The sequence below is a fragment of the Drosophila simulans genome, chromosome 2R, assembly GCF_016746395.2.
Source record: "Drosophila simulans strain w501 chromosome 2R, Prin_Dsim_3.1, whole genome shotgun sequence".
NCBI lineage: Eukaryota > Metazoa > Arthropoda > Insecta > Diptera > Drosophilidae > Drosophila > Drosophila simulans.
The window spans coordinates 12,554,507-12,571,377 of NC_052521.2; the positions used below are offsets into that span (position 1 = coordinate 12,554,507).

The following is a 16,871-nucleotide window of genomic DNA, read 5'->3' on the forward strand; positions in this document are numbered from 1 at the left end:
AAATAAATGCTACGAAAATAAACCATAAAGCCCACTGAACATCAGAGCGCATATTAAACAATATTGTTTTTCTGTTCCTGCAGAGTCCGTGGGAGTAAATGTGTTACGGCGATGACTTTGTAAACGTTTTGTTATCACACACGGTGTAATCACATGGCCGCCTTATTTAGTTTAATTATTCAAAAATAATTGCAATTCTAGCCAGCTCTGCGTAATTTGAAACTGCGCGTTTTTTTGGGTTTACCGGGCAACGGGACACGGCACACACGAATCACAAAAAACACTGGTACACACACGATAACGGTTAAGCAGCGAGACGTCGACACAATTGTTAATTATTTTAAAAATTATTTAAATGCGCCCAGCGAACCGCACACGTTGGAGAACCAACAACAAATTGGAGCGACGCTCCGCCGCAAAAACGCTCTCACACACAAACACATATACACTCAGACCAATCAGCTGTTCTTGTTGATCGGCCGCCGGGGTTGCCACCGCATCGAATTCGGAATTCATTTGAATCTAGAAATTACTTTGCCGTCGAGCAACGGTTTTCCAGACGCTTTAATGCTTCACTTTTTTAGCTGTTTACCTAAGGGAAACGACTGCTGTTGGTGACCTTGTGGGCGCACTCCCACTTTTTCACTTTTAATTGCCGAGCGTGCTAGTAGAACTTTAAAACACGCACTGCTTACTTAGTTTTATTGCACTCCGCGGTATAAAAAACGGGAAACGACCTCACGGTACAGCAGTCCGAATACGACTGAGCGCAGGAATTCGGAGAAGTTCCTTATATACCGTTTTCCCTGTTTCCTCTCTCAGAAGTATTCCAATGTTCCAATTGGAAGTTTCGCAAATGTAAATTAACAGTACCATGTTAAAAATTAACAGCTGTTGCAAGCATCGGTGAGCTTCTTTTTTTTAGTCCTTACAAAAATTAATATCTTTTCAACCACAAGGATTAAATCCATCAAATTTAAAAGAATTAGACATTATTCAGGTGTGTACGATGTGTTTGTACTAATATGTTGCTTAATTTGTGCGACTTTTCGCGAAAAATAAATTTTTAGGTAGCAACCTCTCAATCAGCAATATCAGGGGCCAAACGGAGTTTCAAGTCATTTTATTAATTTTAATCAGCTTTTTTATTGGCCAATTCTTAAGAAGTATTTTGTATTCTTTCTAATAATAAATTTATAAAACTATTCTTCTTAAATAAGCATAATTAAAAACATCCTAGGCTGGCTCTAATAATAATGTACAATCAAAATCTTGTTAGCTTCCTCTGTAAGCCATCTTTAACTTAATACCCTGCGGAGGTACCGCTCTCGCTTCCATTCGCGCACCTTTTCCCTCTGCATATCGCTTCGCGTCCTTCTCGGTTGATATATGGGATCCCTCCTTCTAACAGCGTTTAAGTCGAAGGCTCCAAAGTGGGAGACCCTTGCCGTCTGCTGTTCGATTCCCAGTCCAGTACGTTGCTTGCGAAGAACAGTCTTAACAGGATACAATCGCCCACTTTGACTCGGTCCCAATCCGTGCTCCTGGTCCCAGCCCTGTTTCACCATCAGCTGGAGTCCTCGATTTTTGGCAGATATGTTAAACTTGTGGAGCTTATGAGCGGGCAGAGCCTTTAGATTGAACTGATGCACTGTGGAGGTTTGATGAATTGGCCAGGGGGTTTCCTTGTAGTCCCTCTTACAGATTTCACAGTAAAAGGGGTTGTTGCTATCAATTGACTCATCCTCTTCGCTGGTTTCCTCCAAAATGGGTAGGGATTCCAAAAGATGAACTACATCAGAATGACCTTTTCGTTGGGCCAGTTTCAGAGCTGTGTTTCCGGATTTGTCTGAGGTCTCTACTTGGACACCTCTCTGCAGGAGCCAACTCACTGCCTCCGTGGCTCCTTCACAGGCAGCCATCATCAACGCAGTCCAGCCAAAGGAATCTCGAGAATTTAAATCCTCTTCCGAGACCTCCATTTGAGACAGCTCTTCTACATTGTTGCTGGTGGCCAAACGGAAGAATTTGCTTTTGTCGAAAGGGACTATTTTCCTTTCTGGCACTCTTCTTGTTTCTTCAGTTTTGTGGGGATTTGGAAGCTTAGGTTGGCAGGTTGTGGGCGCATCCAACACCTCCTTGTAGAACTCAAGAGCTTCTGCTCCGTTTAAGCCATCAATTTGGTGCTTTACTGCTTTCGGGGAATCGGCGATAAGATCCGGGTCTCCAGCTCGGACGAATCGCTTTAGTTGGAGTGGCAATGTTGTTAGAGCCAGCCAATTTGGATGCAATTCGTTTTGAGAATTCATTTTTGACAATAATAATGCTAACTCGTTTTGTAAATAAACATTTTGCAGATGTGCGTCAGGGCTGCGTAGTGCTCAAAAATATCGTTTGGAGCTAAATCGATAGCCCAACTAATCGAATATAGAGATGGTGATGAGATAAAAAATAAATAACAATGTTGAAATTATTTAGTTAACACTGTCGGTCAAAAATCTATTAATACATCTCTGTGTGCCGTTTTTTAAATTTAATTTGTGTTTCTTTAATAAAATATGTAATGCAGTAAAATATAAAAATATTTAATAAGTGAAATAATATTAATTAAGTAGGTATAAATTAATAATAATTTAAAATTAAATTAAAGAATTCCCAGAGTCCCTCAAAAATTAAATGAAAAATAAAAAATTTTATAAGGCTACTAAATATTCTTTTAGTATCACTATCTTCGTTTAAGTGATAAATTGTCCCGATAGTATCGATACCATCGTCGGTGGTCAGCGCATCTCTACTGTTCTCGGCCTCTGCTTTTTGTCTGTTTTCTACCAAGCGCGAAAATGTGAATTTCGCAATTCATTTAAACTGTCCAAACTCGAGATCAGGCAGGATTAAACTTGCCCTCAAACATCCATAATCAAATATAAAATCAAGAGAACGAACTGAGGATATTCTTGTGTAACGCGTGCCCTGAATAACTGCGCAGTAAAAATCAATAACTAAGTAGCACGCATCTATACATAAATGTAAAACGCCCCAGATAAAAAGGAAGATGTCCGACGAGGAGGAGGATTCCGTGTCCGAGGGCTTCTCGGCCAGCGAGGATGAATGGAAGCCGAGCAAGGACGTCAAGGGAGGCGAGTCCTCCGACGATGATGACAGCGATTTCGATGAGCTGCAGGCGGAGGGAGGAGCAGCGGGCTCCAGTGGGCGATCCTCCGCTGTAGCGGGCAAAAGAGGGTGAGAACGGGATTAGGGGTGCATTGCTCTGGTACATTTTGAAATTGTCATTCCACCTCTTCCCAGCAGCGATCACAAGCCACCAAGTGGCATCAAGGGCTCTTCGGTGAAGAAACGCAAGCCCACTGGTCAATCACTTCGCTCCAAGCTGTACAATAAGTACCGACCGCCTCCAAAGACCTTTCCCACTTCTCCGTCGCAACAGCAGGAGAACACTCCGCGGGCTTCGGGTTCAAAAAACGCCAAAACGCCCAATGAAAGCGGTGCACGGAATCAGCACGATCCTGCTGATTCCAGCAGCGAATCCAGTGTGGAAGACTACCTAGTGAATCCAGCCGATCTTGATCTGCACTCAACCTTCTTTGCCGGCGGCCAAAAAGAGAAGTCACCGGCGCCGCAATTCGATTGTAATGCGGGCATCACGAATCTTTCAGACTCCGGATCAGAGGATAACAACGAGAGCAGCTTCGAGGATAAAGCAGGCAATGCCTTCGACTTTCGCGGTCTCCTGGAGAACGCAAACAGTTTGGAGCGCACTAGGGATGCTTTAAGCAAACGAAATGTCACGGCCACTCCGCCAAGGAGCCAGGCTGCCACAATGGATGTCAATGCGCTGCTTGCATTGGGCGAGAACCAAAACTACCAGAGTGTGGATGTTGAGGAACGTGAAGGAAATCAACGTAAGAAGGCGGGAAGAGGAACACCAGCAGCGCCTCCGACACTTGATGAACCGTCACGCCTCAGCAAGACGAAGTCGACGCGAATAAAGCGGCACACCAAGACGCGACCCGTGTCCACTGTGGTCGCCAACGCTGGTGATACTGATGACTCCGATTTTGAGGAAGTGGCAGGTAGGCGAAAATGCAAGTAGTTTGACAGCCAGGCTCCCGGAAGAGATGGCGTTGGCAGAAGGCAGTCGAGCATGCTTATCCAAGTTGGTTGTGGCGCTGGCATTTCTGGTATCTGATGAACAAAAATAAGCTTCCAAATTGCTCTGTATGAGACTGTGTAGTTTTGTTTGTACTAAGTTTATTTGTCGATGTGAACAGATAGAAATTACTAACTTACCTGTGCAGCTGCGGTCCAAATAAGAGCATGATTTTATATAGTGTTGGGATGTATACAAATTCTGAAACGAGTTTAAAAGTGTTATGTTTTGTATAATAATTTGTATTGCATTTTCCGTTTAGATTTATCATATTCGAATGTTTTGTCCTAGTTTGACACCAACAATTTCCCCATTTTTAACAAACAATTATACAAATCGTAGAAGTTACAAGAAAATGCTTTTATTTTTACCGCAACTGTATGCTAGAATGTACATTTGGAACAGCCGCGTCAAAATAATGGCCATGAATCTACAATATACCTATTTACTGTAACATATTGTTAGTCGATTAGACTGAGAAACTAGCGTATGAGATGCTGCAGACGCTTATCTAGAAACTTGGCTTACTAACCTATTTATACCCCCTAACCATGTCATGAGTCCGTTGTACTTGGCAAAAGTTTCAATGCAACATTTGTATGTTTAGCCCGAATTTGGGAGATGCCAAGCCAAAATCAAGATTCCTGCGGCATTTGCTACTTAGTTGTCCGCGAAAAGAATAATTAAAGTCTATACAATGATCGAAAGGAAAATCTATCACAAAAGCTTGTTAAAATCTTTTTTAATGTCAAAGAAATCAAATCAAATGAACATTTTTAAACGTTTTTGCACTAGCTTAAGCTCAATCTGCGTGTTAAACGGATGAAAAAAACAAAAGCATAAACTCAATGTCTACCGAATTCTGAACGTGGTTTAAATGTCTGCACACACACTCTTGATAATAATATGTTAAACAATGATATATATTTTACTCAGAAAATGCATTTACTTTTATTTGTTATGTCAGTTTTTATATTTTGTTTGCCATGCAAAAAAAACACGTTGAAGTCCAAGAGAATCCAGTTAACCAAATCAAAATGAGATACAAAAGGATTTTAACCGCAGCCCAGTAATAGAAATAATAATTTGTAAGTGCTAGTGAAATGTCCTAGTCAACTATTTGTGTACTTACTTTATGGCAATGGCAAGTGTTTCAAAGAAATCAACAAGTAGCTAACGAATTAGAACTGATGTTTAACGAATTTACTTTAGCGAAATTGTATTCACTTAATATAAACATCTGCATGCAGAGTTTTAAATCTAATTTATTAATGATATACTCCAACAATGGATGCAATAAATCAAATGAAACTCGTAATTTTAGCGCAATTTAGTGAATGTTGATTGTAATTAACTCAATAATTGAAATTTCAAATGCACTTTAAATGATATAAATAAATAAATGCAAATGTTGAAAGGAATCCATGCTCTCTGTCTGGGTATTTTTTGCCTGCCTTCCCTGCTCAATCCTCCCACATAATCATTGGTGCTGGACTTGCTACTATTAATATTTTTATTACCCGATTTATTTTAATTCATTAACAAATGTTTTTAAATTGGAAAACATGGATATGATCATATCCATGGACCATATTGGGAATCTACATTTTTGTAAACTTTTTTTAATATCCTTAAACCGCAATGTCGATTGAAATGTTCGAGTATTAGATACTTTACCCCTCTGATTACTCCATTTAAACAGTTCATCATTCAGTCCAGTGTCACATCATCACCCCGATTTAAATTTCCTTTGCAGATGCAGATCTATCCAGTGACCAGGACGATGGCGAGACGCCGAACATCTCAGGGGATTTGGAGATCCGCGTGGGACTGGAAGGACTCCGTCCTACAAAGGAGCAAAAGACTCAACACGAATTGGAGATGGCCCTAAAGCGTCGCCTTAACAGGGACATCAAGGACCGTCAGATTTTGCTGCACAAAGTCAGCCTGATGTGCCAAATAGCTCGTAGCTTAAAGTACAATCGCCTGCTGAGCGAGTCAGATTCATTGATGCAGGCTACACTAAAACTCTTGCCAAGCCGAAACGCATATCCTACTGAACGAGGAACCGAACTTAAATATCTGCAGTCGTTTGTCACGTGGTTCAAAACATCAATCAAACTGCTAAGTCCCAATTTATATTCCGCGCAGTCGCCTGCTACGAAGGAAGCCATATTAGTGGCTTTACTGGAGCAGGTGAAGCGCAAGGAAGCCCGCTGCAAGCAGGATATGATTTTCATATTCATTGCCCTTGCACGGGGAATGGGCATGCACTGTCGGCTAATTGTCAATCTCCAGCCAATGCCGCTACGTCCGGCGGCCAGTGATCTGATTCCCATTAAACTTAGGCCAGATGATAAGAACAAAAGCCAAACAGTGGAATCCGAAGGGGAAAGTGAGGATGAGAAGACTAAAAAAGATAAGAAGGCAAGGAAGCCAACAGACTCAAAGCATGAAAAAGAAAGCAGTAAGTCAACTATTTCCAAAGAGGCTGAAAAGAAAAACTATGCAAAAAAAGCTGAGACTAAACCAGTCAGTAAATCAACAACCAAGGGCTCAGACACCACGAAATCAGGTACAGTTACGAAGGATAAAAAGGAGCAAAGTCTGTCCTCAAAATTGGTTGAAAAATCAAAACATCAAAAAGCCCATACCTCCAGCAAATCTGACACTTCCTTTGAGGAGAAACCAAGTACGTCGTCCAGCTCTAAATGTCTAAAAGAAGAATATTCAGAACTGGGATTAACCAAAAAGTTATTGAAACCGACTCTATCCTCAAAATTGGTTGTAAAATCAAAACATCAATCTTCATTTAGTTCCAATAAATCGGATACTTCTTTTGAGGAGAATCCAAGTACCTCATCAAGTTCCAAATCTTTAAAAGAGGAGTCAGCCAAGTTAAGTTCATCCAAACTCAAAGACAAAAAGGTGTTAAGCCCTGCAGAAACCAAAACTAAAGTACAGTCGTCCCTGCTAAAAAGGATCACCACTCAAAATATTTCTGAATTAGGCGATAGCAAGAAATCGAAAATGGCTCCTGTGGACACCTTCTCCCCAGTGGCAGGTCGCACACGTAGAGCCGCTGTGAAACCAAAAACAGAGGAGAAACCGCAGGTGGTTGGATCACCAGTTATACCTAAACTAATGCTGTCCAAAGTGAAGCAGCTAAATGCCAAGCATAGTGATACGGAAAACGCTAGTCCTGCGGATAAACATTTGCAGGAACAGCGCAACACACGGGAAACTCGATCGAGGAGCAAGTCCCCGAAAGTACTCATATCTCCTAGTTTCCTTAAAAAGAAACCCGACGGAGCCGATTCCACTTCAGCCCCTCAAAAGCTTCAAATGGCGCCGGAAAGTAAGGCGCAAATTTCGCCAAACTTTCTGTCCGAAGCTTTGCCAGCTCGCCAGCTACGAAGCCGAGGTCAAAAAGCCAGTAGTCTAGCCATTCCGCAATTAGATGGCGGTGACGATGTGCCGCTACCGAAAAAGCGCCCAAGACTGGAGAAGTTGAAAAATTCGCAAGATTCCGATGAGGTGTTTGAACCCGCCAAGCCGGTGAAAAAGGCTCCTGTACTGCCCAAGTCAGTACAGAATCTGCGAAAAGATCGACGTGTGATGTCCACAGATGATGAGGGCGGTTCCAGGCTCAATCGGAAAACGGACGCCTCTGACATGTGGGTGGAAGTGTGGTCAGATGTGGAGGAGCAGTGGATCTGTATAGATCTATTCAAAGGCAAGCTACACTGCGTGGACACAATAAGGGTGCGTATTTATCATGTTAGATGTCATGCCCTCCATCCAGTAATTGTTTTTTGTTTTCTGCGCAGAAAAATGCAACGCCTGGATTAGCCTACGTCTTTGCCTTTCAGGACGATCAGAGTTTAAAGGATGTGACCGCCAGGTACTGTGCCAGTTGGAGCACCACTGTGCGCAAGGCCCGTGTGGAAAAGGCGTGGCTAGATGAAACTATTGCTCCTTACCTCGGACACCGCACTAAGCGCGATATAACAGAGGATGATCAGCTTCGTCGCATTCACTCCGATAAACCCTTGCCAAAGTCCATTTCCGAGTTCAAGGACCATCCGCTGTACGTGCTGGAGCGGCACTTGCTTAAGTTCCAGGGTCTATACCCACCAGATGCGCCTACATTGGGCTTTATCCGAGGTGAAGCGGTGTACTCCAGAGATTGTGTGCACCTCCTGCATTCTCGGGAAATCTGGCTAAAAAGCGCACGCGTAGTGAAGCTTGGCGAACAGCCGTACAAGGTAGTTAAGGCACGTCCAAAGTGGGATAAGGTATGTTGAGCTCATTTTTTTGAAATGCATATGTGTTTCAATTTTTTGTGTTGTACCCTGCAGCTCACGCGCACTGTCATCAAGGACCAGCCACTGGAAATATTCGGGTATTGGCAGACTCAGGAATACGAGCCCCCAACTGCAGAAAATGGAATTGTGCCGCGAAATGCCTACGGCAATGTTGAACTCTTTAAGGACTGCATGCTGCCAAAGAAGACGGTGCACTTGAGATGTAAGAAGAATTTCTTCTCACCAATTCATTTAAATAACCTCGATATTCAATTATAGTGCCCGGCTTGATGCGCATCTGTAAGAAGCTGAATATTGATTGTGCCAATGCAGTGGTAGGCTTCGATTTCCATCAGGGCGCTTGTCATCCCATGTACGATGGCTTCATTGTTTGCGAGGAATTCCGCGAAGTGGTCACTGCTGCCTGGGAAGAGGATCAACAGGTGCAAGTTCTCAAGGAGCAGGAGAAGTACGAAACCCGCGTGTATGGAAACTGGAAGAAACTGATCAAGGGTCTCCTCATTCGCGAGCGACTCAAGAAAAAATATAACTTTTGAATTCTTTGGCGTCTGATTCATGTTCGTATTATTGTTTCGTTTAAGGTCATTTCGATATTTTTGTATTTGAAACGTAATTTGATTCCAATAAATTGTACACTTTAGTTGTTTATAATTCGTTTATTAATCGATTGTTTAAAAGTTTTTTTTTCGTAAATTTACATAGCATATTCGTTAACTTTACTTCGAATTTTTTAATTCAATTTTAATTTACAAAATTATTTTGTTTTCAGAGTACGTTGAGAGATTTTTAAGATACAGAACGTTTGAGATAATAAGATTATGGTTATTTGGGTTATAGATCCGTCAATTTATTTGCATAAATTAGTATTTAGGCGTGATTTTAAATCTAAAATATAGTTTTTACAACAGCATGGAATGCATTAGCAGACTAGAGAAATAAAGCAATTTTCAGCCAAACAGCTCGCATTTGATCGTTTGGCAAAGGTGCAGATAAATATGTAATTAAATATAAATAAAACCTTAATTCAAAATAAGAAAGTACAAAATCCGTATACGTACAAAAAGAAGACTTTGGTAATACATTTTGCCGTCCGCCTTTAGCACGGCAAATCTGAGCCATCAACTATGAGTTTATGGTTACATCAAGAGCTGCACTTTCATTAAATGTCAAAACTTAAAGGAAAAATTCGTGCTTCGAGGGTAAAGGGTTACCTTGGAGTCAATGTTTCTTTTAATGCCAAGATGACAAAATTTGTTTAATGTAATGGGTTTCATGTTCGCTTAAAATTGAGAAGTTCTGCAAAACACACTCATCGAATATTTGTGAAATTTCAGTAACTCATACTTGCCAAGCTGTGATAACACTAATGTTTCATGGAAGCGGGGTAGGATTACAAGTCCCTTAAGCAGGCATTGATGCAGGCAGGCTCGCACCCGTGGAACCAGTGGAGACAGGACCGCTGGGCGATCTCTGGCGCTGTGGGCTGCTTTGTGCCTTGAGGTAGTCCACGAACATACGCCTGGCCTGATTAAGAACCCGAGTGACGTCGTGTTTCCTCACCATTTTATCAAAGTGCATGGCAATCTCGTTGTAGTCCATGCCTGCCTTCATGATTGTGTTTCGGTGCTGTAGCAAAAGTGTGAGACAGAGAAACATGAGGAATGCATTACCTCCACCGAATTCTGTAGGTGGAGGCAATGCGGCCGCAGTGGTGTTTACTCCACTGACTCCATTAAGATGGGTTGAACGCTGGGGGGATCGCGTATAGGCGCTCTCGTCATCTGCATTCGTGGCGATCTCCACCAAGGGCGAAACCTCCACTAGACTGGGCTCAGTGGAAATGGGCAGGATGACTTCGGGCAAACTGTTGCTGTTGCGCATTCCCAATGGACTGTGTCCGTCCATAAGTTGGCTTTCGTCGATGAATGGATTAAAGGCATGCGACTCGTTTTGCTGAACGCTATTACTCTTAGCCGCCAGTCGCTGTCGACGACGCATATGTAGCTCACTGACATCGGGACAGGTTATGATCTCGTTCTCCTTGAGATCCTCCACTAAGTCCAGGGCGTCCTTGTCCAGCTTCTCGTACTCGATGTCATCCCGTTTCTCGCTCTCCGTAAAAGGCAGTCCAAAAACTTGTCGATCTAGATTCTCGGCCTCTAGGCGCAGCTCACGAGTTATGGCCGTCGTCATGGGGTAGTACTCTTGGTCGGGATCTTGATCCGGTGTGTTTGAATCGTCGGGGTCGCATGGGTGATTGCTTTCCAAATCTAGCTGTAGATTGTAGCTGCTCAGTTCCTGTGCCTGCTGAATTGCCGTCGCAGCCGTGGAAGCGCTCCAACTGGTTTCCGGAAGTGAGGAAGAATCAGATTCGTCCAGGGAGCTGCCCATCCCACTCTTGGTTAGCTGAACCACGGGCTTAGTAACCGGAGTTGGACCGGATGTTTGTTGCGGCTGAGTGGCAAAACGATCGGATATACGATTCTTATTAATAGTTGCAAAATTTAGGAATTCATTGAAGTTTTTTACAAGCTTTGGCGGCATCTTCCGATCTCCATCATCTTCTCCTTCCCCATCAAAAGAGATACCAATACGACTGCTGGCCGCCAGCTTTTCCTTGAGATCCTTAAAATGGCCTCCACTGGAGGTGCTTACTCGCTTCATACTTTCACTCACTTGACTAGCATTAGTAGCTAGCTGTTTGGCGATGATATTGCTCACGGTCATAATATTTTTGTGCTGCAGCTTAGCCTTCCTGTCACTGGGGTCCTCGTCCAGATTCGAGGAAGACGAACTACACAGAAAGGCTCGTCCTGGTGAAACAGGAGGCGTGGTTTCTCTTTCTGGTGCTCTCTGAGCATCATCCTTAAACGGATTTGTCTCCAAAAAGCTTGGCGACTCCTTCCTATCAAATACATCATCATCTTCGGTCTCCTCACCGGCAGACAAGTTTTGCTCCAACTTGACATTCTTATTATCCAAAGCGCCCTCGATCAGCGCCAGCATTTTTGACTCGTCCAGACTTTGATGGACCTTGGCCGAAGTCCGTCTGTGGCGGCGAGCAGCGGCTGTCGCATGACGCGACATATTGTCGTCCAGGCTGTGATTCAGCCGTTTTGTATTGTCCAATGCGTGACTGTTTCCCACCGAAGAACTTAGTGAGCTCAAGGAGGCTGAAGAGCTCTGACGGCGCAAAGCGCATACTTTGGTGTAGGGACTTTCACGTGGTTTGGTCAGCAGATAGGAAGGACTGGTCGGCGTAGCGCTGTAAGAGCTGGAAAATGTGCTGGCGCTATTGGGTACGGAGGTATCAGTAATGGGTACGAATTCCTGTAAGAAAACATGATCATTAGAAATTAAGCAAGAGCTTTGGGTTTCGCACTAACCTTTTCAAAGAGCGGCAGCTCTTTCTCCCCATCACATCGATAGCGAAGTGAACTCCACTGCACCTCCAGCATGCGAAGGGCATCCTCAAAGGGAAACTCCCGTTTTAGCTCCAGCAGCAGCCAACGGTAACAGAAAAGTAGGTCGTCCGCCTGCTGCGACTTGAGGTACTCCCAGAACTCCGGATCGTAAAAACTTAGCGCCTCCGTTAGGTGAGCAAATTTCTGAGTCATTGCAATTCCATCCAGCATGAAGTTTCCACGCATACGTGACATTATCGCACAAAAGCAGATGTAGGCCTGTGCCTCGTCGTTCATAGTAACCAGTAGCGGGGAAGCAATGTCCGACATGCCTTGACAATACGAGACCGATGGATGGTTTAGTGCATATGTGGTGAGGATATTGAAAAGCGCAGCGATGTTCTGATTGTCGTCGCTGCCTGCATAAAATGGATGCAGGCGGTCCGTGCGCAGAACATCCTTCTTCACCATGCTGGTTACGTAAGCCAATTCGCCAGCCACACTCCCTCGCTTCACGGCCGCTTTCCATGTGTCTCTCAGACGACAGTACTGCTCAGACTTTCGTCGCATGAACTCCATACGCTGGTGTCCATCAAGTGCCAGGCCGTTAGCGCCACCGGGATAAACATTTAGCAGATGTTTCCACACAACGCGCCGCAGACTGGGGTCAATGCCTCCTAGGAAAATGACCCTATGCAACTCGTCCTTGCGTTGAATCTGACCCAGTGCGTCCAGAAAGAGCCGAAACTCGCTGTCGCACATGGGCGGCCTCGGCGGTAGGTTGGCCATATGCTCCTCGGATAAGTTAAACGCTTTCTGCACTATGGAGAAGGTTTTCTCCATCTGATTCAGAATGGAGCTTCCCAGTTTGGTCTGCATGTGCTGGACATATTTCTGGGAGACTCCTAAGGACTGCAGTGGTGACATAAGCTCGCGGGCGGGTACAAAAGGTGTAGGAGTTGCGGGAGCAGGCGCTCCCGATATGGATCTACCCGGGGAGGCCTCGGTCTCACACTCCCTGACCACCGTAAACGGCTTCACATCGATCTGCAGGGTGAGGCAAGGTTCTGAGGCCGTCTGAATGGAAATGTTGTGAATCCTCAGAAAAGCGGCATCCAGATCCCAGTCCGAGCGTACGGCCAGGTAGATCTCGTTGCCCGCCGGATCAAAGGCCTTGTACTTAATGGAGAAGTCCGACTTGACATCGAAGGCCTTGGCCAGCAAGGAGTACAGAACCTCCAGCGTTGTGATCTGCGGGTCCACTGAAAACTTCCGCCACTCCGGCCGAGCAGTGGGTTCGCATTTCTGTGGGCGATTTCAAGAAAATTAGATTGAGGAACACAAACTTTCCACAACAGTCCCTTTGTTGTCTCGCTTTCTGGCCACCTTTCACTTGCCTTCACTTTCACCCGAACCGCCTCCCGGGGGCAAATGCCAGCCATGTTTTCCGAGTCTGTTCTGGCCGACGACTAACTAAGTTCCATTATACCTCTGGGCGATGTCAGTATCGTAAGTATTGCTCAAAAATAAAACAATACAAAAGAAGGAAACTGAAATCAATCGACTTGATTTCAATCATCGGTTTCAGTGTGGCCGCCCTAGGGCTTTATAATTTTATCAGGGCTCCATTAAAATACCGAATTCTTAGTACACAAAACAAAAATGTTTAAAATTCTGAAATATGTGTACATAGTACTAAAAACATCCTCATTACAAATGATAATTATAAAGTAATAACTTTCCTATTTTTAAAATGCACGTGATGGTACTTATACATACTAATTTCGTAGATAGATTTTCTTTTTAAATACATTTTTTGTATATACCAATATCATACATTTTTTAAGATCGTCTTACTTCACTTCTAAAAATTAACTAATTAATGAACGTATGAATACAATTATTTCAGCTACAATATTTGTTAAACTCAAATAAATAATAAAACATGTAAAAACAAAAATCTTTTTTCATTTTGAATTGCAAAAATAATAACTTATTGGCCAACAAAATCACGATACCCCCGCCAGTCACCGTTTTGCAGCTGATAAATTCAGTATTTTCGGTATTTATCCTCCGCATTCTTTACATTTTTTAGCGTATTTTCTGGAATTCCCGAAGATCTTGTTCCGCTCTGCGCTAACGGGCACATTGCTTCGTGTATGTGTATATAAATACAAGAAGATTAGTGCAAAATTGTTGTTGTTAGTTATAGTTTTTTGGCCGCCGTGTGCTAGCAAATGCATTTTATGTCCCGGCCCGCGCACTTTGGCACTACATGTTAACGGATTTCAGGCTGGCGTGGAACGAATTGGGCTGGAAAGCGGTGCGTAACGGCGGTCGTCGGAGACTTGGGTGTGTATACATGTGTATGTGTGTTACGGGCGTGTTTGTGACGTAGGCAAGCAGCAGCGAGAGAGCGAGCGAAATTCCGTAGAATCCGAAAACCATCCGATATCGTTGCTCCCAAGCCGGCTTTAATGGGTCGTCGGGGGGTGCGGTGTCTGTTCAGGGGTCGGGGGTGGAGCGGTCGGATCCACCCGCCCATTCAGTGGAGCCAGCGATAAGCCCGCAATTGAGATAACTCTGCCTCAATTTGCGAGACACTATAGTGTGTTTATCTGTCCAATTGTACTTCCTATGTGTAAGCATGTGTGCGTGTGTTTGTATATGCGACTGTGTGCTGCAAGCTCTTCACTGATAAATTCTGCTTCTCCACTTTTTTCTCGCTTTTTAGCAACGAGCTGATGACAATGTAAGTGAAATTATTATGCAAAATAATGGTCTTAGCTTCCGCCGTCGTACGAGCTCTATATGGCCACCAAATTGCCTGTGCCTCCGTATGTGTACATATGTAGCTACATTTGTATGTTCATATATCACTTACGCGCCTTCGCGCGACGGCGTTCTTATATCATAAATTGATATGTTAACTGCAAACTGTATTACAATGGCCCTATTATCTGGAAATTCACTGACCCTGCCCTGAATCTCGCCCAGCTATTCTTATCGATATGCTTATTTGAAAGACTTCGTCAACTCTACTCGAACTGTTTTTCAGATTGGCTAAGGTTTAATGGATGACACATCAGCACCATGGGAAAGTTACTATCAAAAATTTTCGGCAACAAGGAAATGCGAATTCTCATGCTCGGACTGGACGCGGCTGGAAAAACAAGTAAGCACATAAAGGATAAAGGATTCTCGAATTCGATTGTGGACCTGATTAGTACCCATTACCCAGTACCTATTTCTAAAGCGAAAACCAATCCCATTTAAAAAATACTATTTGAGGCGAGGCACTCTATGTTTTGTTTTTATTCTTATTGAACTTCAACAAAATGTATATTATATATAGACCTCTTTCCTTTCAACACGTAGACAATTGAGACAGACCCGTTACTAATCGAATTCGAGCTATTTTGTTTATCCATCCTTTGCGTGTCCAAAGTAATATTGTTTTTGTCCACCCACAGCGATTCTGTACAAACTGAAACTCGGCCAATCTGTTACAACGATACCAACTGTGGGCTTTAATGTGGAAACCGTCACCTATAAGAATGTCAAGTTCAATGTGTGGGACGTCGGTGGGCAGGATAAGATTCGACCGCTATGGCGACACTATTACACGGGTACACAGGGTCTGATCTTCGTCGTGGATTGTGCGGATCGGGATCGGATAGACGAGGCGCGCACGGAGCTGCATAGGATAATTAACGATAGGGAGATGCGCGACGCCATCATACTGATATTTGCTAACAAGCAGGATCTGCCTGATGGTTAGTATAGTGCTTAGGCAATTGTTTCCATCCGCTTATTCTTCTCTCTTGCAGCAATGAAACCCCATGAAATCCAGGAAAAACTAGGTTTAACTAGAATAAGAGATCGCAATTGGTATGTACAACCATCATGTGCCACATCCGGCGATGGCCTATCCGAGGGCCTCATTTGGTTAACGTCGAACCATAAGTTATGAGAATCGTAATCGAGCATTTTCTTATATGTATGTATATGGCATGTATTATTCGAAGCGAAGCAAAAGCAAGAAATATTCTATTTTATTTATACAAAGAAAACCAACCGCAAGCGCATAGTAAAAGCCCAATTCGTAAAAACGAACGTACATAAATTACAAATGTTAAAAATGGTATATAGAAGTCAGATATATATAGTAATTATATATACTCTCAATTAACCAACCAATATTCTCACTAGTAAAAATACACATACCTACAAAATACAAGAAGCATCAACATAAGCAGCCGGTAAATATCCGTAAAGTACATTATGCGTGAAGCACAGATACATAAAGCAAAACATCAACGGAGATTAGCCTTAAGTAAGTTTTTCTTGTAAATTATATTGATGAGACACGTAAGCAATAAGTTGAAAGCTTGTTTATTGCAACTGTTACTATATTTGACTTGAGCAAGGGTGTAACGAGTCTTAAATAAATTGTAAATAAATATTCAAATTAAAGCCCATATACAACAACAAACGAAATAAAAGAAAACACCGAACAAACAATTGAACAAACCTATAGATTGCTATTTAGATTAAAACTGAGTCTTCAAAATATAATGAAATAGTAACTGTGCCTTCCTCAATGTGTGTCTATGATCCCTCATTACTTTCCCCACTCCAACAGCTAATTTTCTGAATCTGATATCCTTCGAGACGAAGAAGGTCCCTGGATTTGCGAGCAAGGCGTTCTGACTTCAGTGTCAAACGCATTTGGTTTGTATTGTGCGCTCAATTTGAAAGGTAAACATGCCACATTCAGTGCCATAATTTGCAGGGTAAATGAGCCTGGGTAGTATACCTGAGTATGATTTGTTCAACACGGCGTTCAATAATTTACCTTTGTTTCGCAATCATCCCCGAATTGGCGAAGATAATGTTCGATGTAGTCCTAAAAACTGCTTGGTACAACCTTAAATAAATAAAATAATTTATTCTTTGTTTATGTATGTC

At 43.0% G+C, this 16,871-nt stretch overlaps 5 protein-coding genes across 12 annotated transcripts in view; 2 read left to right on the forward strand and 3 right to left on the reverse strand.

Annotated features, from left to right (window-relative positions):
- Positions 1-787, reverse strand: part of LOC6734599 (transient receptor potential cation channel trpm) — a 46,602-nt gene extending 45,815 nt beyond the window's left edge. The window contains exon 1 of one of the 3 annotated variants that reach the window (XM_016181923.3): positions 593-787. The gene's annotated coding sequence lies outside the window, so the exon portion shown is untranslated. Of the gene's footprint in view, positions 1-244; positions 452-592 lie in introns of those variants that run through there. The other 2 variants (XM_044922700.1, XM_016181948.3) reach the window with 2 other exon arrangements.
- A 339-nt stretch (positions 788-1,126) lies between these two features.
- Positions 1,127-2,418, reverse strand: LOC6734601 (G patch domain and ankyrin repeat-containing protein 1 homolog). The gene has a single exon (XM_002081573.4). The coding sequence runs from the start codon at positions 2,307-2,309 to the stop codon at positions 1,299-1,301; it is 1,011 nt and encodes a 336-aa protein (XP_002081609.1). The 5' UTR covers positions 2,310-2,418; the 3' UTR covers positions 1,127-1,298.
- Positions 2,419-2,759: 341 nt separating this feature from the next.
- LOC6734602 (DNA repair protein complementing XP-C cells homolog) lies at positions 2,760-9,159 on the forward strand. Of its 2 annotated transcripts, none has more exons than XM_016168134.3 (6): positions 2,760-3,240; positions 3,307-4,091; positions 5,925-7,933; positions 7,999-8,466; positions 8,530-8,698; positions 8,755-9,159. In XM_016168134.3, the coding sequence occupies exons 1-6, from the start codon at positions 3,053-3,055 to the stop codon at positions 9,030-9,032; spliced, it is 3,897 nt and encodes a 1,298-aa protein (XP_016027750.1). In that variant the 5' UTR covers positions 2,760-3,052; the 3' UTR covers positions 9,033-9,159. The 2 variants fall into 2 exon arrangements, with proteins under 2 accessions (XP_016027750.1, XP_016027751.1); XM_016168135.3 differs by having other exon boundaries at positions 3,310-4,091.
- Positions 9,138-13,523, reverse strand: LOC6734603. 2 transcript variants are annotated; one of them, XM_016181922.3, is made up of 4 exons: positions 13,298-13,523; positions 11,883-13,205; positions 11,026-11,826; positions 9,138-10,950 (listed from the first exon to the last, which is right to left on the reverse strand). In XM_016181922.3, the coding sequence occupies exons 1-4, from the start codon at positions 13,340-13,342 to the stop codon at positions 9,898-9,900; spliced, it is 3,222 nt and encodes a 1,073-aa protein (XP_016027752.1). In that variant the 5' UTR covers positions 13,343-13,523; the 3' UTR covers positions 9,138-9,897. The 2 variants fall into 2 exon arrangements, with proteins under 2 accessions (XP_016027752.1, XP_002081611.1); XM_002081575.4 differs by having other exon boundaries at positions 9,138-11,826.
- Positions 13,524-13,994: 471 nt separating this feature from the next.
- On the forward strand, positions 13,995-16,504 carry LOC6734604 (ADP-ribosylation factor 6). Of its 4 annotated transcripts, none has more exons than XM_016168140.3 (5): positions 13,995-14,252; positions 14,635-14,652; positions 14,959-15,075; positions 15,374-15,676; positions 15,731-16,504. In XM_016168140.3, the coding sequence occupies exons 3-5, from the start codon at positions 14,994-14,996 to the stop codon at positions 15,871-15,873; spliced, it is 528 nt and encodes a 175-aa protein (XP_016027757.1). In that variant the 5' UTR covers positions 13,995-14,252; positions 14,635-14,652; positions 14,959-14,993; the 3' UTR covers positions 15,874-16,504. The 4 variants fall into 4 exon arrangements, with proteins under 4 accessions (XP_016027757.1, XP_016027756.1, XP_016027758.1 ...); XM_016168139.3 differs by having other exon boundaries at positions 13,995-14,223; XM_016168141.3 differs by lacking the exon at positions 14,635-14,652.
- Positions 16,505-16,871: the final 367 nt, after the last annotated feature.

Coding starts and splice junctions, on each gene's coding strand:
- LOC6734604 (XM_016168140.3), top strand. CDS start 14,994: ATGGGAAAGTTACTATCAAAAATTTTCGGCAACAAGGAAATGCGAATT. Junction 15,076..15,373: donor GGACGCGGCTGGAAAAACAA/GTAAGCACATAA, acceptor GTCCACCCACAG/CGATTCTGTACAAACTGAAA. Junction 15,677..15,730: donor CAAGCAGGATCTGCCTGATG/GTTAGTATAGTG, acceptor TCTCTCTTGCAG/CAATGAAACCCCATGAAATC.
- LOC6734603 (XM_002081575.4), bottom strand. CDS start 13,342: ATGGCTGGCATTTGCCCCCGGGAGGCGGTTCGGGTGAAAGTGAAG. Junction 13,206..13,297: donor CGGTTCGGGTGAAAGTGAAG/GCAAGTGAAAGG, acceptor AATCGCCCACAG/AAATGCGAACCCACTGCTCG. Junction 11,827..11,882: donor AGCTGCCGCTCTTTGAAAAG/GTTAGTGCGAAA, acceptor GTTTTCTTACAG/GAATTCGTACCCATTACTGA.
- LOC6734602 (XM_016168134.3), top strand. CDS start 3,053: ATGTCCGACGAGGAGGAGGATTCCGTGTCCGAGGGCTTCTCGGCCAGC. Junction 3,241..3,306: donor GCTGTAGCGGGCAAAAGAGG/GTGAGAACGGGA, acceptor ACCTCTTCCCAG/CAGCGATCACAAGCCACCAA. Junction 8,699..8,754: donor GAAGACGGTGCACTTGAGAT/GTAAGAAGAATT, acceptor ATTCAATTATAG/TGCCCGGCTTGATGCGCATC.
- LOC6734601 (XM_002081573.4), bottom strand. CDS start 2,309: ATGAATTCTCAAAACGAATTGCATCCAAATTGGCTGGCTCTAACAACA.